This window comes from Photinus pyralis, unplaced genomic scaffold, assembly GCF_008802855.1.
Source record: "Photinus pyralis isolate 1611_PpyrPB1 unplaced genomic scaffold, Ppyr1.3 Ppyr1.4_LG4, whole genome shotgun sequence".
Lineage (NCBI taxonomy): Eukaryota > Metazoa > Arthropoda > Insecta > Coleoptera > Lampyridae > Photinus > Photinus pyralis.
This window is the reverse complement of record NW_022170511.1, coordinates 3,783,758-3,810,695: the sequence shown is the minus strand read 5'-3', so window position 1 is coordinate 3,810,695 and position 26,938 is coordinate 3,783,758. Positions and strand designations below refer to the sequence as shown.

The window sequence follows — 26,938 nt, the reverse complement described above, 5'->3', positions numbered from 1 at the left end:
ATCGTACTGGTGACATGGTCAACGGGCCCATTACGATATTTTTATTTGTTTTGTGATTTGTAAAGAATTAGTAATAATAAATTAGGTTCGCCAAACCTTGGAAAATTACGCAGCTTTTGTACCACCTTTATCTATATCAGAAGAATGTTGTAATACCAAATCTATGAGGTTTAGGAGAACACAGTTGAAAATTAATATCCGAATAACATCTAAAAATCGTGTTTCTTAATTTAGCTGTAATTGTTATTCCATTAACAAAGTACACCTACGGAAATAACAATGTTAACATTTTGTGCTCATTACAGTACGTAAAATGCTTCTCAAATTTGCCTCATTATTCTATACAATCTGAAAGTTCATAATGATTGCGGTTATATTAACTGCAATACATGTTTGAATTCCGTCCGTCCGTCTGGGGGTTTGCAATCCCAGTACTCACTTCGTAGAAAGATGCTTTTTTTAATTGGCTTTCAACACGTGGTGTGGGCGAAAAGAAAGATACTTGCACTGTTTATTCATTTATAAATACTTGTTATAAAAGCGAATCCAGTAGATATATTGTATGAGATGGATATGAGCATGTGTGCATTTGCAGAACCCACTTTCTTATTTGTGGAGCAATTTTGATGTATGTGCCCTACGTTGGGCAACAAATAATGTTATATGCAATACCAAAAGATACCACCCACAAGTTCACCTAGCGGCACTAAGGGCCAGATAAAAACACATCACGCAACAAGTGATAAAACAAATTAAATGAAATCTTAATTCCTTACAGTGTGAAATGTGGTCAAACGATTTTTCTTATCAGACGCACAATATCAATCAACACAAACACCTTTTTTGTAATTCCTATTGTAAATGTGACTTTTCAGTGGTGCACAACTTCACTTTCACGGAAATTAAAGTACTTGGCCCCAAAGGGGCGTCGCACTTCTATATTTCCTCGCCAGTAATGTATCACTTTCCTGACTTTTATGTAAATAACCATTTAACACAAAATAGATGGCCCTAGCTTATAGCTAATTATATCAAAGTTTTAAGAATTTTAAAATCTGCATTCGTTCCTGAGATATCGTGCGGTCCCATTCTTCGCTGAACACCCTTCACATCGCATTTTTAGCCCCAATGGCAATTTACACGATACTGATTCAGAACTTGACCAAACTTTTAGCTTTGGCGTTTTATAATGAACGGCTTAAGGTATGGATTTTATGTTTCTTCGACATTTGTTGACCCAACCTTATTTTATACTGAATGATCAAGTTCAAAGTGAAACTTCAAGATTATCACCGTGCATATTGATTTATTATAGGGCCGATATACAAAGTTCTGATTCACATCTTGACAAAAAATTTAGTTCAAGCGCTTTATAATTAATAATTCGAGGTAAGGATTTTAAAATCGACCCACTTTACATATTTTGGAGTTGATTAAAAAACTGTCCATCTTCATTTCTTCAACAGAGCAACCTACTTTATAAGGATTATATTATTTATGGAAACTACAAAATACAAACCTTACGGAACACAAAGTAATGATCCCGCAGAAACCAAAAAATACGCGTTATTTGTCTTCTCTGCCCACCTGAAAGGGCGGATTTAGTTCTGGTTTCCTTATGGCTGCGTTTTCAATGACAGGTTTCAAGAACTGATTTACAAAACATTTCCAACACAAATAATACCTACTATGCTTTACAGCCGACGGTGTCGAGACGAGTTTTGTATAAAATTGAATTTCTCGTGATACAACAGAATTTTGATACTTTATTCCGGTTAATCTATTTATCAGCGAGAATCTCTTTCAAATTTTCCATCTCCTACATCATTTTTTCGATTAACTACAACATATTTAAATTACCTATACCCTGCTTGTATCCCTATCGCATAAATTTGAATATGTAAATAACTACGTAAACATTTACTTTTCTGTATTTACATTCCATTTCGTAACTTTCCGATCATTTACATCCCTCATTACGAATGCAGCTACATTCTGTTATACGTGCCCCTGTAAAATATATACAAAATCACGGAACATTTTAGAATAAATAGCCTGGTTAAGTGTAACAAAACATTATTTGGACATTTTAACCTGATATATTGTACCTCATTTGGGAAGGTGACTAAATGCAATTTTTTCAAATTAGCAGAGCCGACCGGAAATATATAACTGGGGCTTGCGAATTATTTTTAATTCCTGGAGGATTAAAGTTAATTAGCAGTAACTTCGCCATATCAGAAGGGAATGCGAAAATTTTGCAGCATATTGGAATATGGGAATCTAAATGTGTTCGTCGGATTTTTTACCTTAAAGGACAGTTCGGTTTATTTTACACTTGCTCTAGCCTTTGGGTTCGTTATTCAAACTACGCCCTCAATTTTAAAGACATCGAGAGGCGGTTTTTCGCGTTTGATTTCAGAGTTGCATTCTATGAAGTAGGTATAAACTTATTCGAAATAGATGTCTGCAACTAAACGCCCCTCCCAGTCTAAATCCGCCTGTATTTCTAATTTTTCTGTCCCATGAAAATTACCTTTAGGTTTTTAATCGAACATCCTGCATAATGCAAATAGGATTATATTTTGCTTCAATTTTAGTAATACATTTCCCCCATTACTTGTTTAAATACAACATACGTATTTGAAATGTTTCAACTGGAAGGTTTTATGGAAGTATCTAATAGGTGTTTTCGCCAGAGGAATTTACTTATGCAATATTATTACTCTAATTCCAACGTAATTGTACACAACCCAATTTAAACCCTTAGCGAATTTAATATCTACACTATTCAGTTTCGAAATGTACCACTAATACTATTTCATACCCACTAATTGGAATGGAGTTCTTGTAATTCCATACATTCAGCAGATGTAATCAGCGCCATTTATATTTCTGTAATGACTTTACGTTACAGTTGCGTACCTTACTCGCCCTACTTCAATCTTAAAGATTGAACTAAATCTAAAATGATTACTTTGTAATACAATAGTGAAGGGAAAGAATGTAAATTTGTACTTTATTACATTTCGAAGTTCTGTACTAAACCTAAAGCGCACTGAAGTGGTTTCGACAGACGTAAATTAAATTTCCACGAGCGACTACTACGAAAATTTTATATCGGTTTCGAAACTAACTTGGTTTATGGTAAAACTGAAGAAAGGCCGAGTCGAGTTCGCGGGTTTATTTGCTTCTTTCCTATTGTGTAAATAATTTAGTATACGAATACAGAAGTTTAAAAGCACAAATAGTTTCTTTAAGTGGTTAAGACAATACACCCTGAGATCCGACCTCGTCCTCGCAAGAAGGGATGTGATCCGAGCTGTCTTACTCGAAGGGTTATAATAAGACCACTCTCTCGAACTCAGATTGTCCGTTCCTCACACATGTGGGAATCGTGTGGTTTACAGACGGGTAGAACGGGGAGAAATTACAAAATATTTTTGGCAATATCTCGTTAAGGGGCTAACCAAAAACATGGAAAGTTATTCTGTTAGATGCATGAAGTCTGTCACTGTGACGCCCTGATCAGAGACAGACATCAGTTCTATGGCGCCAGTTATCTGGAACCGGGGAGGGTGAAACAGCTTAGACTAAGCAAGGACGGTTCTACCCTTTGCTGAGAGGAACGGGCTCTGAACTTAGTTGCGAAAGAAAGTGGATATACACAATGGAGAAAGAAGAAAAAATTTATTTAAACATAAAGAAACTGCTCTTATAACAAGGGTTGTTTAAATACACATCAGTAAGTATAATAACCAATCACATAAGATAATTCTTTTCTTTATACTGTGCGATCAAAAAAAGAGTTGCTGTCGAGTCACCTTTGGAATTTTTGTTTACATGCGAAATCATATTTGACTTGAACTTCCAAAGGCGACCCGACGTCATTCCTTTTTTAATCACCCATTACAAATTTACGTTGAATTTAGGCGTAGATATTAAGAGACACTCCCAAAGAAACGACTTCTCAACTTTACATAAGAATTATTTTGCTTTTAGTACCATAAGGATGTGTTATCAACCAAAAATTCACTCACTATTACATATCATTTAGTACCTATAGCTTTTGAGGTTGAGCGTACGATAATCCCGATCAGTGTTGCCTTTAAAATTATAAAGAAATGTTAAACCAGTATACACTTTTTAAACGCTTTCAGCCTTAGTTTTAGGGATTTGAGTGAAATAATTATAAAAACTCTTTTAAACCGCAGATATTTATCACAGGCGTGGAACTTTCAAATTCTAGTGCGAAGGAGATTTGCGGTTACTGGTATGAGAAACGTCCTCGGTGATTATAAGGTACATACATATGCTTAATTTTGTCGATGTTGTTAGGTGGTAAGTAACGCACATTAATCAGAAAGTTGCAACTTAAAACAGTAACTAAATTTAGGCCTTTTATAGTACTGTTTAGTTTTTCGTTCAAATAAAAGTTATGGTGTGTTTTTAGATTGCATATATATTTTCTATCACGGTTTGGTTTAGTAGTGTAAGTAATTTTTAAGGAAATTTTAAGAGAAACCTTAATTTTTACAAATAACCAAAGTTATACCATGGAAAAGGAATTTTCCTTATTCAATTGATATACACGAAAAGCCATTTCCACTTGATTTACTAACTTATATTTTATACATTGAAAATGATGAAAAGCGCGCGTTCGTTCCTAAGTATACATTAAACCATAGAGTAAACAACGCAGATAATGTTATTAATGAAAGTACATCATCAATGCCGCATACATTAAACTTCGACTCGTTGCGAAGCTTCTGAAAAGACCACTAAAGAAAATGAACTCAAAGCTTTGTCTGAGTACCCTTTTGTTCTGGGACGGAAATTGGAAGGTGCATACATAAATAAAATGAAAGCGTAGTAAGAGTCGAGCTCTAAAAAGATGCCAATCGGAGACGTACGCACAATTTTCTATTTATAAGTAAAATGCAGTAATATATCACAAATGGGTTCCTGTCGTGCCTGTCTGATGTGGTCTTAACTTTGATGCAAGTAGTGAAAGATTAGTTTTGTACGTTTTTTGAAAGAAAGACGGAAAGACAGTAACTGTGAACTATGCAGATACCGAACAAAAAAAAAGAAAGGCGATGGATTATGTTACCAAAAATGACGATGATGAGTGCCTCCTTATAAAAGCGGATACTTTTTCTTTAAAAAACTAAAGGAAATTGCGGTTATGGAGGGCTGCCACCCATATAGAATGGTATATAAGACTGTTACCTACGTATCCAAGAGACGTTCCTTTCGACTCTCAAATAATGTGATTCAAATTCGCGGCTCACAATTGAAATTACGTATGTCTCATGTCTGTGCCTACATGAAACCGAACGCAATATTCATGTTATTGAACGATACATTGCAAACGTTTTTTGAGCCGCAATTATAAACTACAGAGGAGAAATTGCATTCTAGAGTTTGGAAAAATTAAATGCCGTGCGTTACAGTCAAGGGCGGAATTAGGGATTAAAGGGCCGGATGCTAAATTACCAAAAGATCATCTCACTACTTTGAATGTGGATGATCGGATAATGGAATTAAACATTAACGAAGAAGGCCAACGTGTTCCATTTAGTGGTAAAATAGCAACGTGTTTACTTACTTTCGCCTGATTAACGGAAAACTGACATTACTGAATTCATGTGATAAAACTTTTTGAGATTGTATACATATGGCAAGGATATCATTCCATTTCAAAAAGTTGTGGTGACTCTTAATAGGTAAGGTTAATCGTATAGTTTCAGTAGGTCCCTTATAATTGCCCTACATCCTAGAAAATGGATCTTGAAATTGTACTTTGGTTTAAAATATAAAATAGTATAATTGAATGAATGTCATGCATACAGTAGATTTTAGATCAAAGAAAGAAACAAAGAAAAAAAGAAAGAAAGAGCTTTGTTTATTATTTGATCGAAGAGCGACGATTTATACATAAAATGAATGGAACAAGTTTAATGGACTTCATAAAATGAAATGAGAATAGAAGAACTAATGAAATCAAATGAGGACAATAAATTAAATGAAATAAAATTGTGTCCATTACTTTAATTATACATTATATTTTACACCGATAAGTCATTTCAGTGAGAACCCCTGTTTATTTGTTTTTTTATAGGATATAGGGCAATTATAAACCTACTGGGGCTGCGAAGCACTAATTAAATTTTCTAAATTTCTACATCATTTTTATGAAATATGGGTTGTTATTTCCAATTATGTTCCTCACAACATATTGAAGAATTCATTTCAATTTATGCTCCAAAGTTTTTTTGGGTAACTGGACTACTGAGTTTTGGGCTTTTTCCTTTAATTTATCTTCTCGAATATTTCGAAATGCCAAAAATTGCGATAAAATATGCACCCAGAAGACCTATAGGCACTAATTGTTGGGTGATAATTGCGATTAAATGTAATAAATACTTGTTCACACTCGAATCCATTAAAAAAATGAAATATCCGGTGTTTAAATTTGGCAACCATGTATAGATTGTTAGAAACAACGTTTATGGTAAGATGTGATACTGATTATGATCTTTTAGTACATTACGAAATTGTAAATTGCTTTAGGGCAGTGTATAAGAATCTTTTGGTAGGTATAAAATCGGGAGGGTAAATCTGGGGGTTCAGAGTCTAGAAGTTATAAGCTCTTCTCAAAAAAATTTACAAAAAAAAACGATTCTTGGTAAGTGCTATTGTCTGTAAGAGAGTGTCTGCTTAGTGCAGCAAAGCAAAACCTCAAAAAGAATGGGCATAGAAGTTTCCACAGTTTAAACCACAGCAGGGCGGAGTTACTTCACAAACAGCATCAACTACATTAACTTTCCCATACGTAAGAATCATTTACAGTTACAGAACAATAAGATGTCTTAGCCCAAAGTAGTTCTCATTTGTTTACCATCACTCAACCACCACGAATGTGACTAAAAAATTTGCCAAATTCTTGACACAACAGCTTCCTAGCCCAAACCAAAAATAGCGCTTTTAGAAGAGTGGAAAAAACATTTCCCACGAAAGTATTATTTTCCGATGTAGAATAAGAATAAAATGCATGGGCCTATCCATATGAAGAAGATGTTATATAAAGCATTTTTTGATATCCCCGCTAGTTTCCTCAATAATCGACTGTCTCAAGACAAATGGGACACCCTGTATATAAATTAACATAAAGCATAAAGTAACATTGAATGAAATATAAGATTGCAGAACTGGTAGTCGCCCTCGTTTACATCCCAGTTCGTCTCGCTTATGGAGATAAAACCCAATAAATCATCCCTGAAGGGAATATTCGCATAGGTTCTAATGATATTGCCCGCTATTTATTCGTTTGTTCCGAATTCCATTATTATACTCGGACAAAGGCAAAAAAGCGTTCTCTATAACTAAAATGTCACTGTCAAGCGTCGATTCGTTCGATAGCAATTATTTACCAACGAGTAGCACAACACTCACTTTGCAAACTTTTGTACCTGCTTTTGTACCATCATCACAAAAGCTGAGACATCAAGAATTAGGTACCTAAATGTACAAACTCATAATTGTGCTTATTGCAAAAGAGAATTTGATACAGGAAAAAGGCTTAATATCCATATAAGTTGTTCTCATATACAGGGTGAGTTTTTTCCAATGTTTAGTATGGGATCTCGTAAACCGTGAGAGATACATGCTTAAATGAGAAAACAAATGCAGAATTTATAGAATCGTATAGGTATAAAAATTATGAATCTGCGCGCATTCAGTGTTGCCAACTTGGGGTGGCTTTAATAACGTTGCCAGGGGCGTACGACTCTAATAGTCGCGGGGCGGTAGTATCAAGTTCAAAGTAAAAGTAAAATCTCGTTACACTTACCTTATTGCGGGTACGTTTTCTTCGATAATTAAAGGCGGCGTCTTCGTAGTTTTAGGCGACGTGGGCACCGATGTGGGTGCAGGCCTTAAAGGTTGCGGAGGAATGGTCTCATCCTCTTCTACCTTATTCCATTGGCCTCCCAAACTCGTAGTCGTTAAGGTTATCTTAAAGTCTCGATCAACGGAGTCAAATCTTTTGAACGTTCCAATAGCGTCTAGGTGTATATCGGAATCCGAGTTAACCTAAACAGTTTAGATGAGAAATACGGTTACGTCGCAGAAGACGATAAGTACCAAATAGCCGTTGGCGTTGTACACTTTGGATCTAGTTAGGCCGACCTTCTCCTCCCGTGTTGATAAAATCCACGTCGCCAACCAAGTCCAAAAAGTTGACCAATGGTAAAGTGCGACGAGTAATAGTAAGATAAACGCCGATATGCAAATAACAGTGAACGCAACCTCGACCCTTTCCATCTGAAACAAATTTCGAATTTAAATTTTTGCTCAGATTTCAGAATAAAAGTACTACATCATTTATATCTCTAAGAACAGTATTGGCGTAATTCCACGGCAAATCGACGCAGCAACTTGACAAACATAATCGATTCCCTCAATTTGTTTGGAGCACGCATCTCAAGCCGAATATCATAAAAATTGACGCGTTTATCCGTGAAAGGTGCCTTCGGCTACCTGTTTCTCACAAGTTTTCTGAATTCTAAAACGCAAGTGGTAGAGTCGTAATGGGATTCGACGGCTTAAGACATTCTCTGTCGGCTGTCCACTTAAGGATAGGAATTAGGATAGGGAGAGGAATACAAATCAATTTTCCGAAACGAATAAGAATCCTAATTAAGAAAGGGATAATGCAATATCCAAGGAATTAACGTACTTTCTCTGTACCACCATTTCGAATACGAATACGATTATTGTAAAGAGAATTGAACAAAGAAACTGTCGCCTATTATTTTATACACATAGCAGCACACCTACACTCCTCTGCTTGTGCAATTAAGTTCAAACCACTTAAAATTAAGTAATGTACACGAACCCCGGCATATTCGCTAATTAGATTTGGTGACAGAAATTAAAACAATCCATTACGCTATAATTGTATCAAATTTAATTCTGGTTTTAAACGAAACACGATGGGGAAATTATGAATGTTTTTTGTCGATCTTATGGCCACGGCCACATAAGTATTTCCACACCCGAAGGGAAATAGTATCCTCCTACCATCTCAGGGTTATCTTTACCTTTGTACTGAATCCAGTTTGTTGTAGGTGCCGTGTATTTTTGTGGAAAAGGTTAGTATGTACAATTTAGACTCGGTTTGCTTTATGTCGTCGCATATTACCCTCGATTTACTTTTAACAAAGCTTCACGAATTCCTATAATGTGAAAATGGGAATGAATGTATACATTATTTTTGTTCAGAGTTAAAGAAATCTTTTTGAATAGGTACTAGAACCCGAATGTTGGGTAAGGGAAAAAAGAAATCTTGATCCAAGTCTGATGAAATCCCTAAATAATTTTTAAAATCCCGCAACACAATCCTCGGCAGTGATTCGAACCACGCATTGGATATTTAGAATTATGTAAATCCCAGATACGAATCTAGTTAAATAATAATTTCGCAGATGTTAGGCCGCCGATTTGAAACTGAAACGGGTTCACAAAAAATGATTTGACAGATGGTTAAATGCTTCCAAGCCAAATTAATGATCCGGATCACGAATAATTTTGCCTTCTAATTTAGCATTCCGTTTCTAAAAAGGATTTGAATTCGATTCAGAATTTGAATCGTATACATCTTAAATAATTACCAACAGTGTTCGTATTTCAATCAATACAAAAGTATTTGGATGGCTACAAATAAACAATCTTTCTAAGATCATGAGCAAATAAAAGAATATTTTTGTTACACAACTCCGTAGTTTTTTATGTTACAATTGCTCGAAATTCCATATAAATAGTTCGACGATTTGGAGCCCGGATCCGAACGAAAAACCAATCTGCTCCAATTCTCATGTATTTCACTAAGGATTCCGAAACGTGATAATTGCGACAAATGTTTTACAAATGAACATGGTTTGAAAATTCACATGAGCCAAGCTCACAAGGGAATGTGGAAATCATTTTCCTCACAAATACCAAATACATCAACCGGAATCGGAAATATGGCATCAAATCCGGGGAAGTTTTTTCGGCCTCACTTTTTCACTCCAGAAAATGAAAATGAAACGGCAACTAAGTCATCCTCGTCTCCATCATCATTACAGTCCACGAATTTTTACTGTTCCATCTGTAAAAGGTAATTCAAGAGTAAAACTGGATTTAAAATTCACCTCAATAGAATACACCTTACAATCGATCAAATTTATGATGGAAATGTTTGTTCCTCGCCAGTGGATTTCACTTTGGATAAATTTAAAATGTTCTGTTTTGAAAAGAGGGCCGTTTTTCGACATATGAATATTAAAAGGAAGCTACGAGTATTATTACCACCCGCACGTTAGTAAAGGGAGGTTATTGCATTGGAGTAAAACATGACCCTTTCCCCCTATTTTGATGGAAATACACGTTTTGAAGCACCAGGAATCCGAATCAAACAAAATCTTGATGATGTCGATCTTTCGGTCTGTCTGTCGGTCTATCTGTACTCTCATTTCCGGCTAAACGGCTAAACCGATTTATAACAAATTTGGAATTGGAACACATATTCTTATACATAAAAGGAAGAACTGAAAAGCTATTGGAGAGATTCGGGCCTGCGCAAGTGTGTCAAACTCTTATTTCCGGCTAAACCGATTGGAACCAAATTTGGTACACATATTCTTAGACAGAAAAGGGCAGAATCGCTCATATGCAGGTGTGCGGGTGGTATCTGCGCTAACCACAGCAAATTTTGTTTGTCTATAGAACGTTCAGTATATAATTTTACATCCAAATTTGTGTTCATAGCGAATGAATCATGAAGGGTAACGTGTCGATCTAATCGCAAAAATTAATTGATAAAGCCTACAAAAACAACTTGACTTATCTATAGCAAAACACCATTTCTATTAGTCGATTCACCAAATCCAAAACTATGCGTCAGCGCAATTATGGTTAGGTAAGTCATTAGTGAACTCATCTATTTAGAGAAGAATATACGTTTTTTTAATAAACTGAAGGTTGGTAGGAGGCATAAATCAGTCATTAATGAAAAACGTAGACGGCATCTCCATATTGGAAACGATTTCTTAATAATCAGAGCGTAAGTGATTTTATATTTTGATATTTACTACTCGCAACGCCAGTCCTAAAAGATCTATCGCCCCATTAATACGTCCACCACATAGAAATACCAAATGACTCCACGCACGTAAGTGTACAACTTGTGTTTTATAGGTCAATCAATCGAAAAGCTCTTGTCGGAAATCTAGGTCGCCGACAATTCAATTTAATCGTCAAAAGTACGCATTTTCTTTTTAATGTTTGCGAATATATTTTGAGGTTAGATGAAAGCAATTGGAGTAAGGAAAAGTAATGAATCAAGTACTTGTGTGTTTAGAGTACACAAGTATAGCTAGTGAAGTTCAAGCCATAGTCGAGAATAGTTTTCATTGCCGTAATACAGATTAAACTCATTGTGTTTCGTAGAATCGATAGGCAACAGTTGGCTTTTGCTCAAAGCTCATCATTAACGTATATTACAATGTATCAAGCCTCAAGGGAATGCTATGTGCACAGACAAAAATCGTTATCTAGGCAAAACAGTGCTGTGTGCCTCATGTCAGATTATAACTAAAATCATGGCCTCCCTAAATGTATTTGACAGTAAGGATCAACTCGTAAGATCGTGGTCTAAAGATTCCTTCAGTATCCCACTTCCTTCGTTTCTTTCCACGCAACTTACTTTTAGAACCATACGTCTTTCGGAATGTTTCATTATAGCTAATATATTATTTTGGTGGAACGTTTTCGTCGAAGAAACCGTTTAAACGGAAACATTATTTGGACCGAACAACACTACGTCTTTCCCACCTGTCACGTTTACTGCCTTCGCCAGGAATTCTCATTATCCGACACCTGCCTGTTCCGCAATTAGTTAATCGTAGATTTCCAACTGTGAGTTAAACTCCATTAAATTTTCATTGCAGAACTTAGTAGAACAACGATATCTAATTTTCCCAATTTACTTCGTACCATGCGGTTTAAAAGCTTTGCAATGATATTTACACGGTAGCTAAATCTATTTGGAATCCTTTTTAACCTATTAAATAGAGCAAATAGAGACCTATTTGTATTGGAATTTAAATGGTGACGGAAAACTTAAGGAAGGTCTAAGTAAGGGTAATTTTTTCAGTTTTAGCTATCAATTCGCGAAAACCCGAAGTCTGTAGGTGGCCCAGGGGCCGAGATCTCGATGGAACGAACGGACGGACGGACAGACGGAAACACGAGCACATAAGCTTTACCTCAACTTCGTTGTGTTACGCTTACGCTAAAAATCAATCCACGACATGAGGCAAATAGAAAAGACAATTACCCTTATAGCACCAAATCGAATGTAAATGTGTGAAATAATTATTGAACCAAGTAGTACAAACGTAAAATTACCAGAAATCTGATTTAGATCCATTTATGCACCATACAGTGAACGAGGTGCTGACGTATTTTGGTAAAGTGCTTGCCACAACTCAATTCAGCTTGCCTATATTGCTCTTGGGATTTTCTGACAGGCATTCAGTGATATATTGCGATAGCGGAAAATAGAGAAACTTGTATTATATTCAAGTTTGAAAGCTGAATACCTTTATTGTTCGGCGAGTTTCTGAACTTCTCAACTACATGTAGTTAGTTTATTCATTGTTAAATGTGGGGAACTGTGTCCATCTTCTCTTAACAAAAAATTATATTAAAGATATGAATTCAACGTTGATTGTACAATGCGTAACAGAAATATCATTTAACATTTATGTAATTGGAACTAGATTCTTAACCAGAGCTCGATTTGAGTGTGGAAGGATGTGCAAATTTTTCTACTTCACTATATCCGAAAAGGTTATGTGCAACAAGGCGAAAGTCGCAGTGCCTATAAGAGAGAAAGCTGCCAAAGGTTCCTCTTTTCTATGTGCCCGCAACTGAGCGTGTTACGTGAATGAGGAACTGCTCAATTTTTTATGTGTTTGTGATTTACAAGGGCGACAGCAGAAAAATTAATGCCCTGGGGATACAAGACCGATTATTTGAGGTTTTGCGCTCATTTAGTTTCTTATTTCACAGACAGAAAACTTTGATTACTATTATTACTTTTGTTTTCGTTGCAAGTGAATTTCGATTAGTATAAGTTAAGTTTCAGGCATGAAATTGATACTAAAAGCATTGATATGGTAAAACGAAAATTGTATTACCATTGAGGGAATGAAAGTTCAGATTTCACAACACATTAATCAAATGAACTTTCTAAGATTGTTACGTAACGAGGTGGATTTCAGTGATGGCCATTGTTTAAAGTTGTGCCAGGATAATAATTAGCTGTGATTTACCATAAGCTAATTCATCACGCACCTATAAAATAAAAAATAAGTTCATGAAGTAGATTCACTGGCATCGGTTTTTATAATAAAACAGTTTGTATTTGCGTTTCGTAATTTGCATCTTTATTTTTACAATTTCTTAAAACCGACTTCAATTTATTAAGCTAATCGACCATAGGGTGCTTAATGTTCGTTTTTTGTACTTTCAAAGGTATTTTTAAGTAAGCGATCCATTAAGTTGTACTTGCACATGCAAATCAATTTGGCAATACTGCTCCTAGCTTCACTTCATTTTTAAATCACGGACATTTCACAAACCTAATGTAAGGATGTTTATTAAATATAATATAGCCATCGTTCAAAGCGTATATGTACACCTAGCAAAAAGGGCCATATACACATTATGTATGGAAAACGTAAACGTATAGAGAGTGTAGGATATACTGAAAAGGTGCTTTTAAGAATTATTTATACAGTTGCCATTTCACGCATCTAATGCTTTTAAAAAACCTTTTTATACCTGTACCCTAAAAGAACATTGAGAAATGTTAAACAATTTACGAGGAACTGTATTACTTAGGTTCCTAACTCTAGACACATCTATAGGAGACACTCAATTGGTGTAACTCATTTATGCCGCTAGCAAATAATGGAATTAAAATTTAAACTTAATTGAAACTGTATGGAAATGCATAGTTAATTAAATGCGATTTAAATTCACATTTCCAGCGGCATTATGGAAGCGCAAAGCGAGCGAGATTGCTAAACTTCTCTTTGGAGTTTAGAGAAATGAAACTACTGCTTATTATCGTTTACTCATTTACTGTGTACTAAAATTATAACCAGCATAATAAAACGCGTAGGTACAGTTTAAATTTTTTTGCCCAAACAGATGACGGATGCAATGGAGTTTTTCGTTAGTATAATTGTCGCTTTAACGCTTGGTTTAAATGTTTTGGAATTGTGGAATTGAATTCTTGCATTTTTTTTAACAAGTTAAAAAGTAATCGTAAACGATTTACATAAAGCGCATTTCCACTTGCATTCATTTCCCATTTGTAAGATGCAACTTCTGTTAAAATCGTAAAATCCGGCCACAAATATGAAAGATAGCGTTGCACATGGGCAATCCATTTTTGACGTGCTACTTCAATTTCAGTTTATGAGAAGAATTTCATTTCAATGCTTTTCTAAATAAGAAAGTTGGAACTGCTCATGCGCAAACCCAAATTTTGAAACTAATGTTAGATTTTCCTTTGTTCCAAGCGCCTAAGTATCAAATTTCACATAAATGCTTCCATAGATAAAAAAGTTGGCATTGCGCATGCGCAAAATAAAATTTTGAAACTGGCCTTAGATTTTCCTTTATTCCAAGTGCCTATGTATCAAATTTCGTTTAAATTCTCCCATAAATAAAAAGTTGGCACTGCGCATGCGCAAAACCAGATTTTGAAATTGGCGTTTGATTTTCCTTTATTCCAACAGACAGACGACAGACAGCAATACAAAATTATAAACGATCTCTAGGATCGTTAATAAACGGCAAAATTATGGAACATGTAAAAAACGGTTTTTTGTTTTTTTTACAATAACTTTTTTTGTAAGCGGTACAGAAAAAATTCTTTCCTTGGTGCAACACTCGACACCATAACGAACCATATAGCGAAAAAAGTAGAACAATAGCTCTTACGATAAAGAACTAGTATCGTCGCAAAACGAGCGGACGGACGGACGGACAAAGTGGCCACAATAGCGCATTTTTTTATTTTTGTGGAAATGCGCTAAAAAGGAACCGTTAAATAGGAATTCATTAAGTTGACCGATTGCTTATGGTTGTCACATTTCTTTTGTCCTGTGTTAAAAAGTAACTCTTTTAGTCGAATTACCAAATTTTTTGTTTTTGAAAACGCTTAATTAATCCATTTTTATTAATTTCAGGATCGTAGTTGGGAGGGGGGGGGGGAGGGATTAATAACGTTATCTATCCGAAAGATTGATTGACCACAACTAACCATTTCAAATACACATTAACTGTTTCTTTCCCAAAGGTGCGTATTTTATAACTACTTGCAAAATGCGCGTAATATTTCTTTAATTTTGAAACATTTTTATGCTAGTTAGACATTTGAACGTTAAGATCCACTATCCAAATTCGTCATCATATAATCAACTATTGTAACTCCATTACGTTGCTAAAAATAAATGATACTTTCGCGTATCATTGTGGCAATTTACGTGTCATTTCTTAGCTGTCATTTTTTTCTAACGTTGGATTATTCACCTTTATTTGATGACATCCCTAGGGGTTTACAACACCAAAATAATCCCAACTTCCTGGCAAACTAAGTGCTGTGACATGTTTCAAACCATTACCATAATTAAATATCCTTCAAATTATTATAGTGTGATTAAACATATCCGTCTCTCCAATAATGTTGTCATTAAAATGAGGATGGTTATTGTTAACGTCATTCCGAAACAAATATTCGACAGGCGTTTAGGATGTTTATGATTTAGTAAAATAAATGGAAAGAAAAACATGTTTTCTAACGAGGTTAGCAAAAAAGTACGTATGTGTTATGGATCACTCGACGGCATTTGTTAACAAATGAACGAAGCTCACTTTCAGGCCAGCTTACTTTGATTAAATGTATCATTTCCGAAGGGAGTTGTAGAAAAACATCTGCCTCTGTCAAAATCCATCTGCATCTTCGATGTAAATAATTTCCACTATTCCATTTTGTTTTCCATATTTGACCAGCACTAGATAAATTAAATGTCTATGCAATTACAAAAAGTAATTTGATTTTTTTATTTTAATTTCTTCGGTGATTCAACTAGAAGCTGACTATTTACGGGACCAGGTTTATATTACTTGTGTCACTAAAAATACTTCCAAAAACGTATTAGAATTTAATTAATCGAACTCATAAAATATAGTAATTAAATTTGAGGAATTAATGAAATTGGAAAGAGAACCTAACGAGTGAGCTATTTTGATATTAAATACCTGTCAGATCAGATGTGATTAATGTGCAATTTTTGGGGCTGTGTTTAATGAACGTATTAGAGATACAACGATAAAATTCTCTGAGTCTTTGAGAATACATTATTTCTGTTTTTAATGCCTACCAACCAAAGGACAAACGCGGCCTCTTCCCCATTTCCACTCGATTTTCGTTAATTGGAAATAGAGTGTCTACCGGATCGTTATTAACGTCGAGAATTTTTTGTGCCACGATTTATCCTATATTTTACGTATAGCTAGTTTTTGTTTGTTTTCAACGTATTCTTTATCGACAGGTTTCTTTCATGTCCAACCTTTCAATATTTTAGGTTCAGTAAGCGCTATAGAGTGGAATAATGGCGAAACCTTCGGGACGGGACAAGTTTGTGCAAAATAAATTCCTCTATCGTAGTACCGCCTAACCACAAATTCACCGAATGCCTTTAGATAAAATGAAAAGAATTATGTAAAGGGCTTCTGTATGGATTTGAATTTTACACCTTAGCTGTGGCCACCTGCCTATATTCCAATTTAGAAACCAGGACAGTCTTTGGGCTAGGTGCTCTTCACCTATTTACTTATACTTAAAAGGATCGCTGTCGAGGATAAGAGTAAAGCTGTGCAATTCCAACCAAAACAACACAGGAATTCACAGATATTTTAAGGAAGTTCGACGCCCGCCGTTTTTAAAAGAAACAAATTGATGAATTCAATTATACGTAGGGAATTAACTACGTTGCCCTTGCACTGAATTGCGTTATTATAACGACATCAAAGAACAAAGCATTTCATGCATCTACTCCAAGTTATTTCCTTTGTGTTGAAATTTAATCAATAATTCACAATGGAGCGCGCGGTTTAATACATGTTTCGAAAATGTATATGAAATATGATCAAACAGCATTGAAAGGATCGCGTGGACGTTATGTGTTGGTCAGCGTCACCCATTGTTAATAAATAAAATGCGAGAGTCTTCGATAGCGTTTTTGAAAACAATTTCGTGAAAATTGCTACCGCAATATAATCTCAAGGGTGGAAGGGCATAAAATCGGAACAACAACAAACAGATTAAAACTGTCTGTTAGTCTGTTGCTGGTAAAAGGATTTACTGCGTGCATTAGCTAAAACAAGTGCTGTTTCTGTTGCAGTACTTTAAAGTCAAAATCGCTGGGCTAGTTTAGGACGTTCTTGCTTCTTCTACAAACCCTCTCGATTTAATTCCACCCGATTTTAGATGATTCTTTAATGTGGAAATGCACTTTTGTATAATGAACGATTATATCGTATTTGGAAGTGCTTTATTTTACAGGAGCGGTTGATAAGCTAAACATAATCATTTGGATAGATTACATTTTCAAAATTTCATTGATTACAATATCTATATTTGGAACTGATTGTACGATAAAGACAAGTTACAGCCCAGATTAAATATATTCAAGTGCATTTCTATGACCAAGCGTAATAATTTAAAAAAAATTAATAAGCACTCGGGGGCAATTTTGGTTGATTAGGTGGGAAGGGTTTTGGGAGATGTGTAGCAAATTTCGCTATTTCACACACATCACTTACAGGTTAGGTTCGGTATTATTATTTCTTGTTAATATGTACTCATATGTATCTTATATTCTGATTGTACCTAATCTTGTAGTGCATCAGCTTACTTGTTTTTTCTTTAAAAATCATTTTTTTTATATCTTGACTTATCTTGCATTTTGCGTTTGTAATATTATTTTCCTTCGAACGTTATAATTTTTTGTGTAGTGTTAAATTAAATTGTCGTTTATTGCGAATGTGTTTACCCCCTAAAGGGTGGTGACTTCCCTGACAGCAAACTATCGACCAATCGCTCTCATCTGTGTTCATACTTATACCAGGGTAAGTTTTTGGTTATTCTACAGAAATTCACAAGAAAAAGAGAAGCAAAAATATAACAACAGAAAGCGATCCGTATAACAGCGGCTAATTAGTCTAAGGAACATTATTAGTCTCCTTTTCCCAGAAACTGCAGGATCTAGGCGATGGGCACGTTTCAACATCCAGTCCCTAGAGGACCCATTGGATATATTTATCACATCCACATCCTTCAGAATGCCGTTAACACGTTCATTAGTAGATTTTTTCATGCCGTGGATAAGAAAACAGTTTCTTCTCGAGGATGATTCCAGAGAATCAACCTTATCATTAAGTTTGACAATCATTAATCTCGGCGATTGCAGATACTGTTTAACATGTTTTCAAAACATCTAGTTAAGGTTGCCGATCGTTTTTTACTTCAATACTTTTAGTAGTTTGTCCTTTTTAAAATCAACTAACGGGGAAAACCACTTATTATCCAATAATGTTACGTCCATATTGGCCGGACAGATACGTAAGGTCAGCAAGTATACAAAATATCAGCAGATGCACGCATTGTGTCTATCAATTGCATTTCGGAATGCACAATGGCTCATGTATTTTAAATAGAGACCACGAAGGCGGATAAGTACTATTTTGAAAAAGTTGCGAGGAGAACATTGGACACCTCTACTTCACGCGAGCTTCCATCCATGATGGTCTTCAGAATTGTGTTCTTCATACCCTCTAGTAAATGATTTCCTGAACGATGATAATAAGTGATTGCCGGATCTACGGCGCGATGATTTGCAATGATTATTAGTTCTTATTAGTAAATTACATCGAATCCAAATCTCATATTGAACTGAACCTTGTAAAAATGCCTAATAACGATATTAATAGATTACAGCTAAGGTAATATACGACTTATCTCTACAAGTCAAGTACCGCCCACCACCTTATAGGTATAATGTAGACGATTTCTGATTTATTGTGCTTCGTCTCTTCCAACTCAATTCGTGTAGTTTTTTTTCCTCTGTGACACATTCCCAACCGGTGACTTTTAGAGGTTGATTCTTCATGACCACAAAGTGAATTGCAAGATGAAGTCATCTTTCTTACCAAGCATAAAATCCTGAACGTTACGTCTAACAGAGGAATACGAGCAAGTTTGATCAATCCTTCCCCAATTGAGGAGCTAATGGTATTCATTTCCGGGAAAGGTGAATAAACGACCTTGCAATCCAGGAAAGGTATGCCTAACAGTAACGTGATTTCACATTCATTTAGCTTTTAGAAAAAAACACTTTTTCATTATTTCGCACTTGTTTGACGTTTGGTCGCTGTAGGTACTTATTCGGAGACGGATATTTATTGCCATGTGAACCCTAACGTAGTGGCACTATGAATGAAATACCAGGACGCAGTATTTTTAGAAAAAATTTGTAAAAATAAAACCGTCTACAAAGCTAAAAATTCCCTGGCCATCTTCCAAACTTTGACCGTTTGATCCCGCGTTGTATTTCATTAAATTGTATACGCCGCCCAATTATAGTTCTATATCATTTTCAACGTCGCTGCACTTGATCCCAATTGATAGAGGATAGGGAACAACTAATTATTAATTGAAAGTGTTTTGTCGAGTTTACTACTAACTGAGTAGGTTGATGCAATCTTTTCCATCATTGCAATACTCACATGATTACCATTTTTGCCCCCCTCTCTGCGTCAAGACCCTGAAACTAAGTTTTCTGCATAAATTAATTGACTTTTTGTCGACTAACGTTCTCTACTTCTAAGACACTCTTTATTTTTACACCTAATTTTTTTACGCAAACTGTAACCGCAGAGGAGGTATACGGAAACACCAAACGCCAAACCACAATACAGAATTACGCTTATTCATGACGAAATTGTAAAGTGAATTTCAACAGTCAGTTTGCGTGTTTTGGGGTTATGGGGTCCAGGAATTGGTAATTAAGAATCCTTACTTCCACAACAATGCGACCCTCTCCACTGATAATGTACGGATAACGCTTCAGTATTTATTAATCTGTAGTCAGTCACACTTGCAAATTGCGTTCGCTTTTTTAAAAAGAGCAAATGGATAAACAATATAGCTACAGTGGTTAGTAGGCAGAATGTAGTGAAAGTGTTGTAATTAATTCCATTCTTGTTGCAGCTGTCGCAATGAGTGAGCCGAAAGGACCAACAGTTCCTGGAAGATTTTCATCTACGTAAGTAACTATTTGTTATTTTGAAAGTATAATTAAACGGGGAGGTGTGGGGGATTTGAAAAACTTTAACAACGAAAAACAAAGACTATCAAAATTAATAATGAAATTAATTAACTTTGTATCAAACATGTATTTGTTGTATCATATTCGGCGCCGTGTCTATAAAAAGTACCGAGATAAAAATAATTAGATAACATACCTTATTAATTATCAAGATTGCGATGTACTTGCCGAATTTTTTTTGTTTTTAGTTTTAGAATTTTAGAAAAAAAGAGCAAAATAGTTTTAGGTCTTTCTCGAATCGAAATCATAGATAATCGTGACTATAGGGGAATTTTCCGTAAAATTCCGGACATGGAAATTCAAAATAATATGTACCTAGTAAAAATATCGAGAAGAGGATGAGTCTTGTCCAGACCTTCGCTTTTCACTTTGTGAGTATCCCTTCCGACTACCCAGTTCGCGAGATACTCACATATGAAGTTTTTTTTTTGAAAAGTTGTCCTGAAAGGGATATTTCATGACTTGCAAAACTTTTAATAAAAAAGGTACCAAGATATCTACTACCACTAAAACAATATCATATCAAGTGGCTATTTAGAAAAAAAAACAGCTATATCGTACCAACTTTTACAGTTCATGAAAAATGGATTATGTGTCGTTTTCAAATTCATTCTTCATTCATTCGTATTTGAGGACTTTTTGCCTTCCGAGTCGATTAATTTTCATTTTTGCCCTTTGAAACCAAGAGTAATAAATTTTTTCAAAATTCATTCCAATTTTACATAAACCTTAAATTGCATTTCCCTTTCATATTTCAGTGTTGGGCTGAAAAACTAGATTTTGCATAGCGACGCAACGTTTTATTTCTTTTGCCGACACGAGGAGTGGTAAAAATTTTGTTCAATAAAAATTGTTTTACAAAATGATAACACAGGCATGCTTTTTTAAATTAACCTCATTCTTTTATTAATACTTTAATTAATGCAGCTGTGCTGCTGTGCATGTGAAGTGTTTGTACGGATTTTATCTCGGATTTTATGTTGGCAATAAGTGAATCCATGGTAAAAAAAAGGTTCAATTGACAAAATAGTAAGATTTGGTATTTTACGGAACTACCAAGTTCAGTATGGCGGGGCACATTGTAAAACCGTTCGCGTTATATCTCAACGAACTCTCAGTTGATACCAATTTTATTTGTTGGTACTAAACTAAATAATGAAGAAACAGAAGGGGGTGGCCCAATACCACGTTTAACTTCCATTTATATTTCCAGTGCGAAGCTTGGATCCAGCGAAGTTTCCATACCTGTTGATAGTAAAACCTTGCTAACTCAAAATGACGATTACAATCCATTCGAGCACAGAAACGTGGAGCACCCAAATTCGTAAGTACTTGCGCTACTTTTTCCCGATTTAAAGTCGTTCTTATTTTAGAACTGTTGGCGCTCTAATCCACTTACTCAAAAGTTCCTTGGGCACCGGAATTTTGGCGATGCCCGTGGCGTTCAGAAATGCTGGTTTACTTGGCGGAGCCATCGGTACATTTTGCGTGGGATTTTTATGCACATATTGCGTGCACATGTTAGTAAGTCTAAATGCATGATCAAAAACGTCAAAAGGTCTGAACGTCCGCATGTAGCGTGCACGATTACTCAAAAACACTTTGACATCAAATTTGGTACCTACCAAGATATGCTATGATAAAATCTTGGGCTTCGGAGTCAATCCCCACGGGGAAGAGTTAAAGGTCAAAGGTTTTTATCGACAACATGTGACATGGGTCGTTATACTTTCAGAATGCTCTTAAAAGAATCTAATCTAATTTTGATTTACTTTTGGAGTATACTAATTTGCGTATCTTTCAGGTAAGCGCATCTCATGAAATCTGCAAGCGTGCGCGACTTCCATCACTGGGCCTTGCAGAAACGTGTGGGGCAGCTTTTGAGTATGGTCCAAAGCCTTTGCGACGATTTGGCACAGCAGTAAGGTAAGCAAAAACTTACAATTTTTCAAAGATTAAAAAAAGAGATTGCGATATTCTGACCACGTCCATCGATCCTACTGATTGTATCACATTTAATTTTTAGCCCAAAACCTAGCCTAGTTTTCTAAAAATCGCGAATCCAAACTAGTTTTTTTGAAAATTTGGACGAAAACTTGATTGCTATATCAACGACTTCAATACGTTCGCCATACAGTTGGTATTTTTGTCGGACGGAGAATCATGCATCAGTTCTTACTCCACCATTAACTAAACCTGCAGCGATCGGAGGAATCATGTTTGTATTCTTTGTTTTCTTTCCTTTTACCACAACTAAGTAAGTAATGACATCTGATAGTGCAAAGGCCGAACCCTCTGACGCTAACGTGATTCGTTGTTGACTTTCCATTCCGTTTTTTAGGAACTGCATTAGTTTCTTAAACGTGATCTCTGAGGACGTCGAAGATCCGCCTGTCTCCGCAGAATTGTCACGCTCTATAGCTATAGAATCGTTAATACATGCAGCTAACGGAGAACGTTTCCAAATTCATAACAGTTCTTCGGGCAAACATGATTCAATTAGTGGAAATAACATGGACGCACACCCCTTTAGACGCAACCCCCAAAGTTTCTAACCCACGTAATTATGGCGATATGCCATAATATAAGATCGATCGATCTATGTTATTGCATTGAATAACAAATTGTATAGCGTATCAACTTTAAAAGTTCTAATGCATAGAATTGCAAGTTTTCTCCACCAAAGCGCGCTTTTAAACATTTAACAAGTTTTTGATAATGGTCCACTAGTAGAGAAACCCTCCACAAGTTGCCTGGCCTTACTGTATGATACCGTCATGGATTTTGCTAAACTGGGCCCAAAATGGAAGCCAGTCTTTACCGTTGCCATCGAAAGGTTTAAACTGTATAGTAGGCAGTTTAAACCTTCGCTTACAAAGGGGCAAAGCAATGTTGAATGTCCCAAATATCACCTTCACTCGGACCGTCCTACACTTCTTCAAGCGGCAAAAACAAACGGATTACAGAAATACAGAATACAGAAATATAAAACTATAAAACGAATTTATTTTGAACTCTTCAGTTCCAAGTATAAATGGGAAATTTAGTACCCGATACATGCTTCACTAATTCGTTCATTTTACTAGATGCCAGTCAAGTTTGTCGTTACCTTGCAAATGTCTGCAGGCGTTTTTTTTTTAGTAAAATACCTTCATGCACTTGCTTTGGGTTACATTCAGATGACCTTAAAGAAAACTTTGAAATACTTTTTCGCGTTTCAAAAAAATAACCGCGTTTTTAGGTTTGTAGTGCACTTTGAATGTGTAGGTGCTTTTTCAGTAAAATACCTTCATGCACTTGCTTTAGTTTATATTCAGACGACCTTAACCAAGACTTTCAAGTAATTTTTCGCGTTTCAAACAAATAACCGTGTTTTTACGTTTAAGACTTGTATTTCCTCGAAGGAGAAAAACTATGGTCTTAGTTTCTTTTGCTCGAGTAAAAATCTGTTTAGTAATTTAGTTGGCGGAACGGCTACATTTAAAACCCTTTACCTATCTACCAGAAGCGGGAAACGCATACAAGCAACCTTATAATAATATACTAATGCACATTTTCTGTTACAGAATTGCGGTAGATATCGGTTTGGTTATTACAACCTTCATGGTTACAGGCGTCTATGTCGTCTTTATGTCAAATTCCCTTCAGCAGGTAAGTTTCCTTGATAGATGCTCTGAAGAGTACGAAAACGATTAATTGCTTTGAATTTTTAACAATTTTTACAATCGATTTTGTCAAAAATATGAACACAGTTATCGAATGTTATAAACAATACGTTAACAAAATCGTGTTTTTGAAATTTCAGCTCATGGAACATTGGGTGCCAGGAACAGCGTACAACGCAAGGTTGTACATGGTGATGCTAATGTTGCCACTAATGATATCATCACAAGTGAGGGAACTAAAACACTTAGTACCTTATTCGTTCCTGGCTAACATTTGTATGGTTACGTCCTTTGCAATTTCGCTGTATTACCTATTCATGGATATACCCGATCCGTCCAGTAGGCCGCTGTTTTCATCGATCGGCAACCTGCCACTATTTTTCAGTACAGTGCTTTTTGCTATGGAAGGTATTGGAGTGGTGATGCCTGTCGAGAATACTATGAAGAAGCCTCAACACTTTCTTGGATGTCCGGGTGTATTAAACGGTACTATGGGTATCGTGGTTGTCTTATATGCAATGATCGGCTTTTTTGGATATTTAAAGTACGGAGATGCAACCGAAGGCACGATTACCTTAAATTTTCCCGTTCACGAAATGTAAGTTCGTGTGAATTAATTGCGTGGAGCTAATGAGACTCTTTTCAGACCGGCCCAAATACTTAAGCTGCTGATCGTGTTGTCCGTATTTTTCACTTATAACCTGCAATTGTATGTGGCGCTAGAAATCATCTGGAAGAAAGTTGATCATCGAATCGTTGGACGAACTAAGAGAAATGTCTCGCAGGTTATCGCTCGATGCGTATATGTGGCCGGAACGGTTGCAATCGCTGCTGCCGTTCCCAATTTGGAGCACATAATAGGACTAGTGGGTTCCATTTGTTTGTCAATTCTTGGAGTTTTATTGCCGGCCATTATTGAAACGGTTGTATATTGGGAGCATGGTTTTGGATGCCTAAAATGGAGGCTGATTAAAAATATTTTTCTGGCAGTATTAGCTCTATTTGCTTTAGTTTCGGGGTCTATGGAAAGCATTAGAGCACTATTTTAATTCCAAATCAAAGGTAGTTCTAGCTACCTATTTTACTGTGACGGCGAATGTATTGGTTGTTCAATGTCGACTATGCCTGCATCAATTTTTGGGTTTTGTGGAAAAAAGAAACAAAACAACTCACAAATTATTACAGGTATATGGCAGCTTTACATTCAATAACAGCGTAATATATGTAGATAACGAAAATCTGTGATTCACTCAGTAAGATATTATTTATTATGTACCGACTTACTTAAGAATAAATGAAAATTATGAAATTTGAATATTATTGTGTCGTTTGTTTAGAATATTAAATGAATGAAAAATCTCTTCCTTATTTACTACTAAGCGTGGCTTAAGCTGGATTCCTACAGACAAGTGGAAGTGTTAGTTGTAAGTTAAGGGTAAGGGTAAAATGTGTATCTGTTATGTTCAATTGTAAACGAATCTATTACTGGACTCTATAGAGCACTAAATGATATAAAGATATATATGCCTGCAAAACGAAGGTGTCAATTTATTACTAAATTTACATATCTATTTATATTTTCCAAGCAAGAAAATTTTCAATGGTAGTTCAAGCATACCAGGAGTATTATACCATAGGACTCTACTTCCAGGAACCTTGAAGAAATTGTTAAAGAGTTTGAGTACCTAAGCATATCTGTCATTCTATCATAAAGTCATTAGCAATTGATTACATTAAGAATACCGTGATCCAGAGAATAGGAAAACCTAGCCTGATGGCTGGTTTCCATTACATTTTCCTGTAAAAAAAAATTCCTCTTAAATATCTCTGTAAGCTATACATGTGAGACCTACCCTGTCAGTTGATTAGGTTATTAAAAAAGCACAAAAATTGCATAAATGCGGGTTAATTTAAATATAGATGGAAGTATCTATAAATAACTAAATCGTGCCAATGCATCTTTTAAAAACATTAATTGACCTTTTAGAGTTAATAACTCGCATTTATGTAGCTTATTGTATACGAAAATGTAAAGTAAACACCCCGAATTTTCTATTGATTGCATTTTCCTGAATTTTATAAAAGCTATAACAATAAAATACTTATGTACAAGACATTGATTTTTTCTTGTTTCTTCTTTATTAGTTTCATTACACAACCGAAATATATCTCTATACCTACGGTTCGGTACGGTCGTGTTCTAAAAATCCTCTTAATGGTGACGACAAATTTAATAATCTAAGTAATTATAATGGTGAACACAAGATCGTTAACTGACGCAACTACTACAGCAGTGACTGCTTCTGTTGAGCAGCTCAAAGAACTCATCCGAGAGGCAGTTTCTGAAAAAACGTCGGAGTTAGTGACCATCATAGAAGAATTACGGAAAGAAGTGGATGTATTAAAATCCAGTAATATTGACTTGATAATGTTATTATCAGCAAACGCGGGAAAGAACAATGTGCTAACTGTAAGTAAAGCTAAGCCAGAAAAAGTGGCTCTTAAATTTAAACAACGAAGTGAAAGTGTTCCTAGTGACAACGAAATTGCGACTAACAGTACAACAGCTTGCGATAAACTATCTAAGGTCGGTACAAGTGCAACAGGCACAGATAAAAGTCGCTCCGTATCTAAATCGACAAATAAAAATAATAACAACAAGGCCCACAACAACGTGGTTATCGGAAAAGCTGAAACTTGTGCTTCTATTGCGGGCTTTACCGCAATTCAAAAGCGCGCTTGGGTTTATGTAGGTAG

The 26,938-nt window shown here is 35.6% G+C and overlaps 2 protein-coding genes across 8 annotated transcripts in view; one reads left to right on the top strand and one right to left on the bottom strand.

The window, feature by feature from the left end:
- The window catches only part of LOC116168682 (synaptotagmin-12), a 47,747-nt gene that overhangs the window by 14,657 nt on the left and 6,152 nt on the right, over nucleotides 1-26,938 (bottom strand). For both annotated transcript variants that reach the window (XM_031484627.1, XM_031484628.1), the window contains exons 3-4: nucleotides 8,149-8,328; nucleotides 7,856-8,097 (exon numbers count right to left, since the gene is read on the bottom strand). In XM_031484627.1, the coding sequence (XP_031340487.1) occupies nucleotides 7,856-8,097; nucleotides 8,149-8,328 (422 nt within the window). The remainder of the gene's footprint in view (nucleotides 1-7,855; nucleotides 8,098-8,148; nucleotides 8,329-26,938) is intronic.
- Nucleotides 4,314-25,496, top strand: LOC116168685 (proton-coupled amino acid transporter-like protein pathetic). 6 transcript variants are annotated; one of them, XM_031484630.1, is made up of 8 exons: nucleotides 4,314-4,341; nucleotides 20,399-20,453; nucleotides 21,730-21,840; nucleotides 21,890-22,040; nucleotides 22,321-22,442; nucleotides 24,083-24,167; nucleotides 24,322-24,779; nucleotides 24,828-25,496. In XM_031484630.1, the coding sequence occupies exons 1-8, from the start codon at nucleotides 4,329-4,331 to the stop codon at nucleotides 25,228-25,230; spliced, it is 1,398 nt and encodes a 465-aa protein (XP_031340490.1). In that variant the 5' UTR covers nucleotides 4,314-4,328; the 3' UTR covers nucleotides 25,231-25,496. The 6 variants fall into 6 exon arrangements, with proteins under 6 accessions (XP_031340490.1, XP_031340493.1, XP_031340492.1 ...); XM_031484633.1 differs by lacking the exon at nucleotides 4,314-4,341 and adding an exon at nucleotides 10,934-10,966; XM_031484632.1 differs by lacking the exon at nucleotides 4,314-4,341 and adding an exon at nucleotides 10,996-11,110.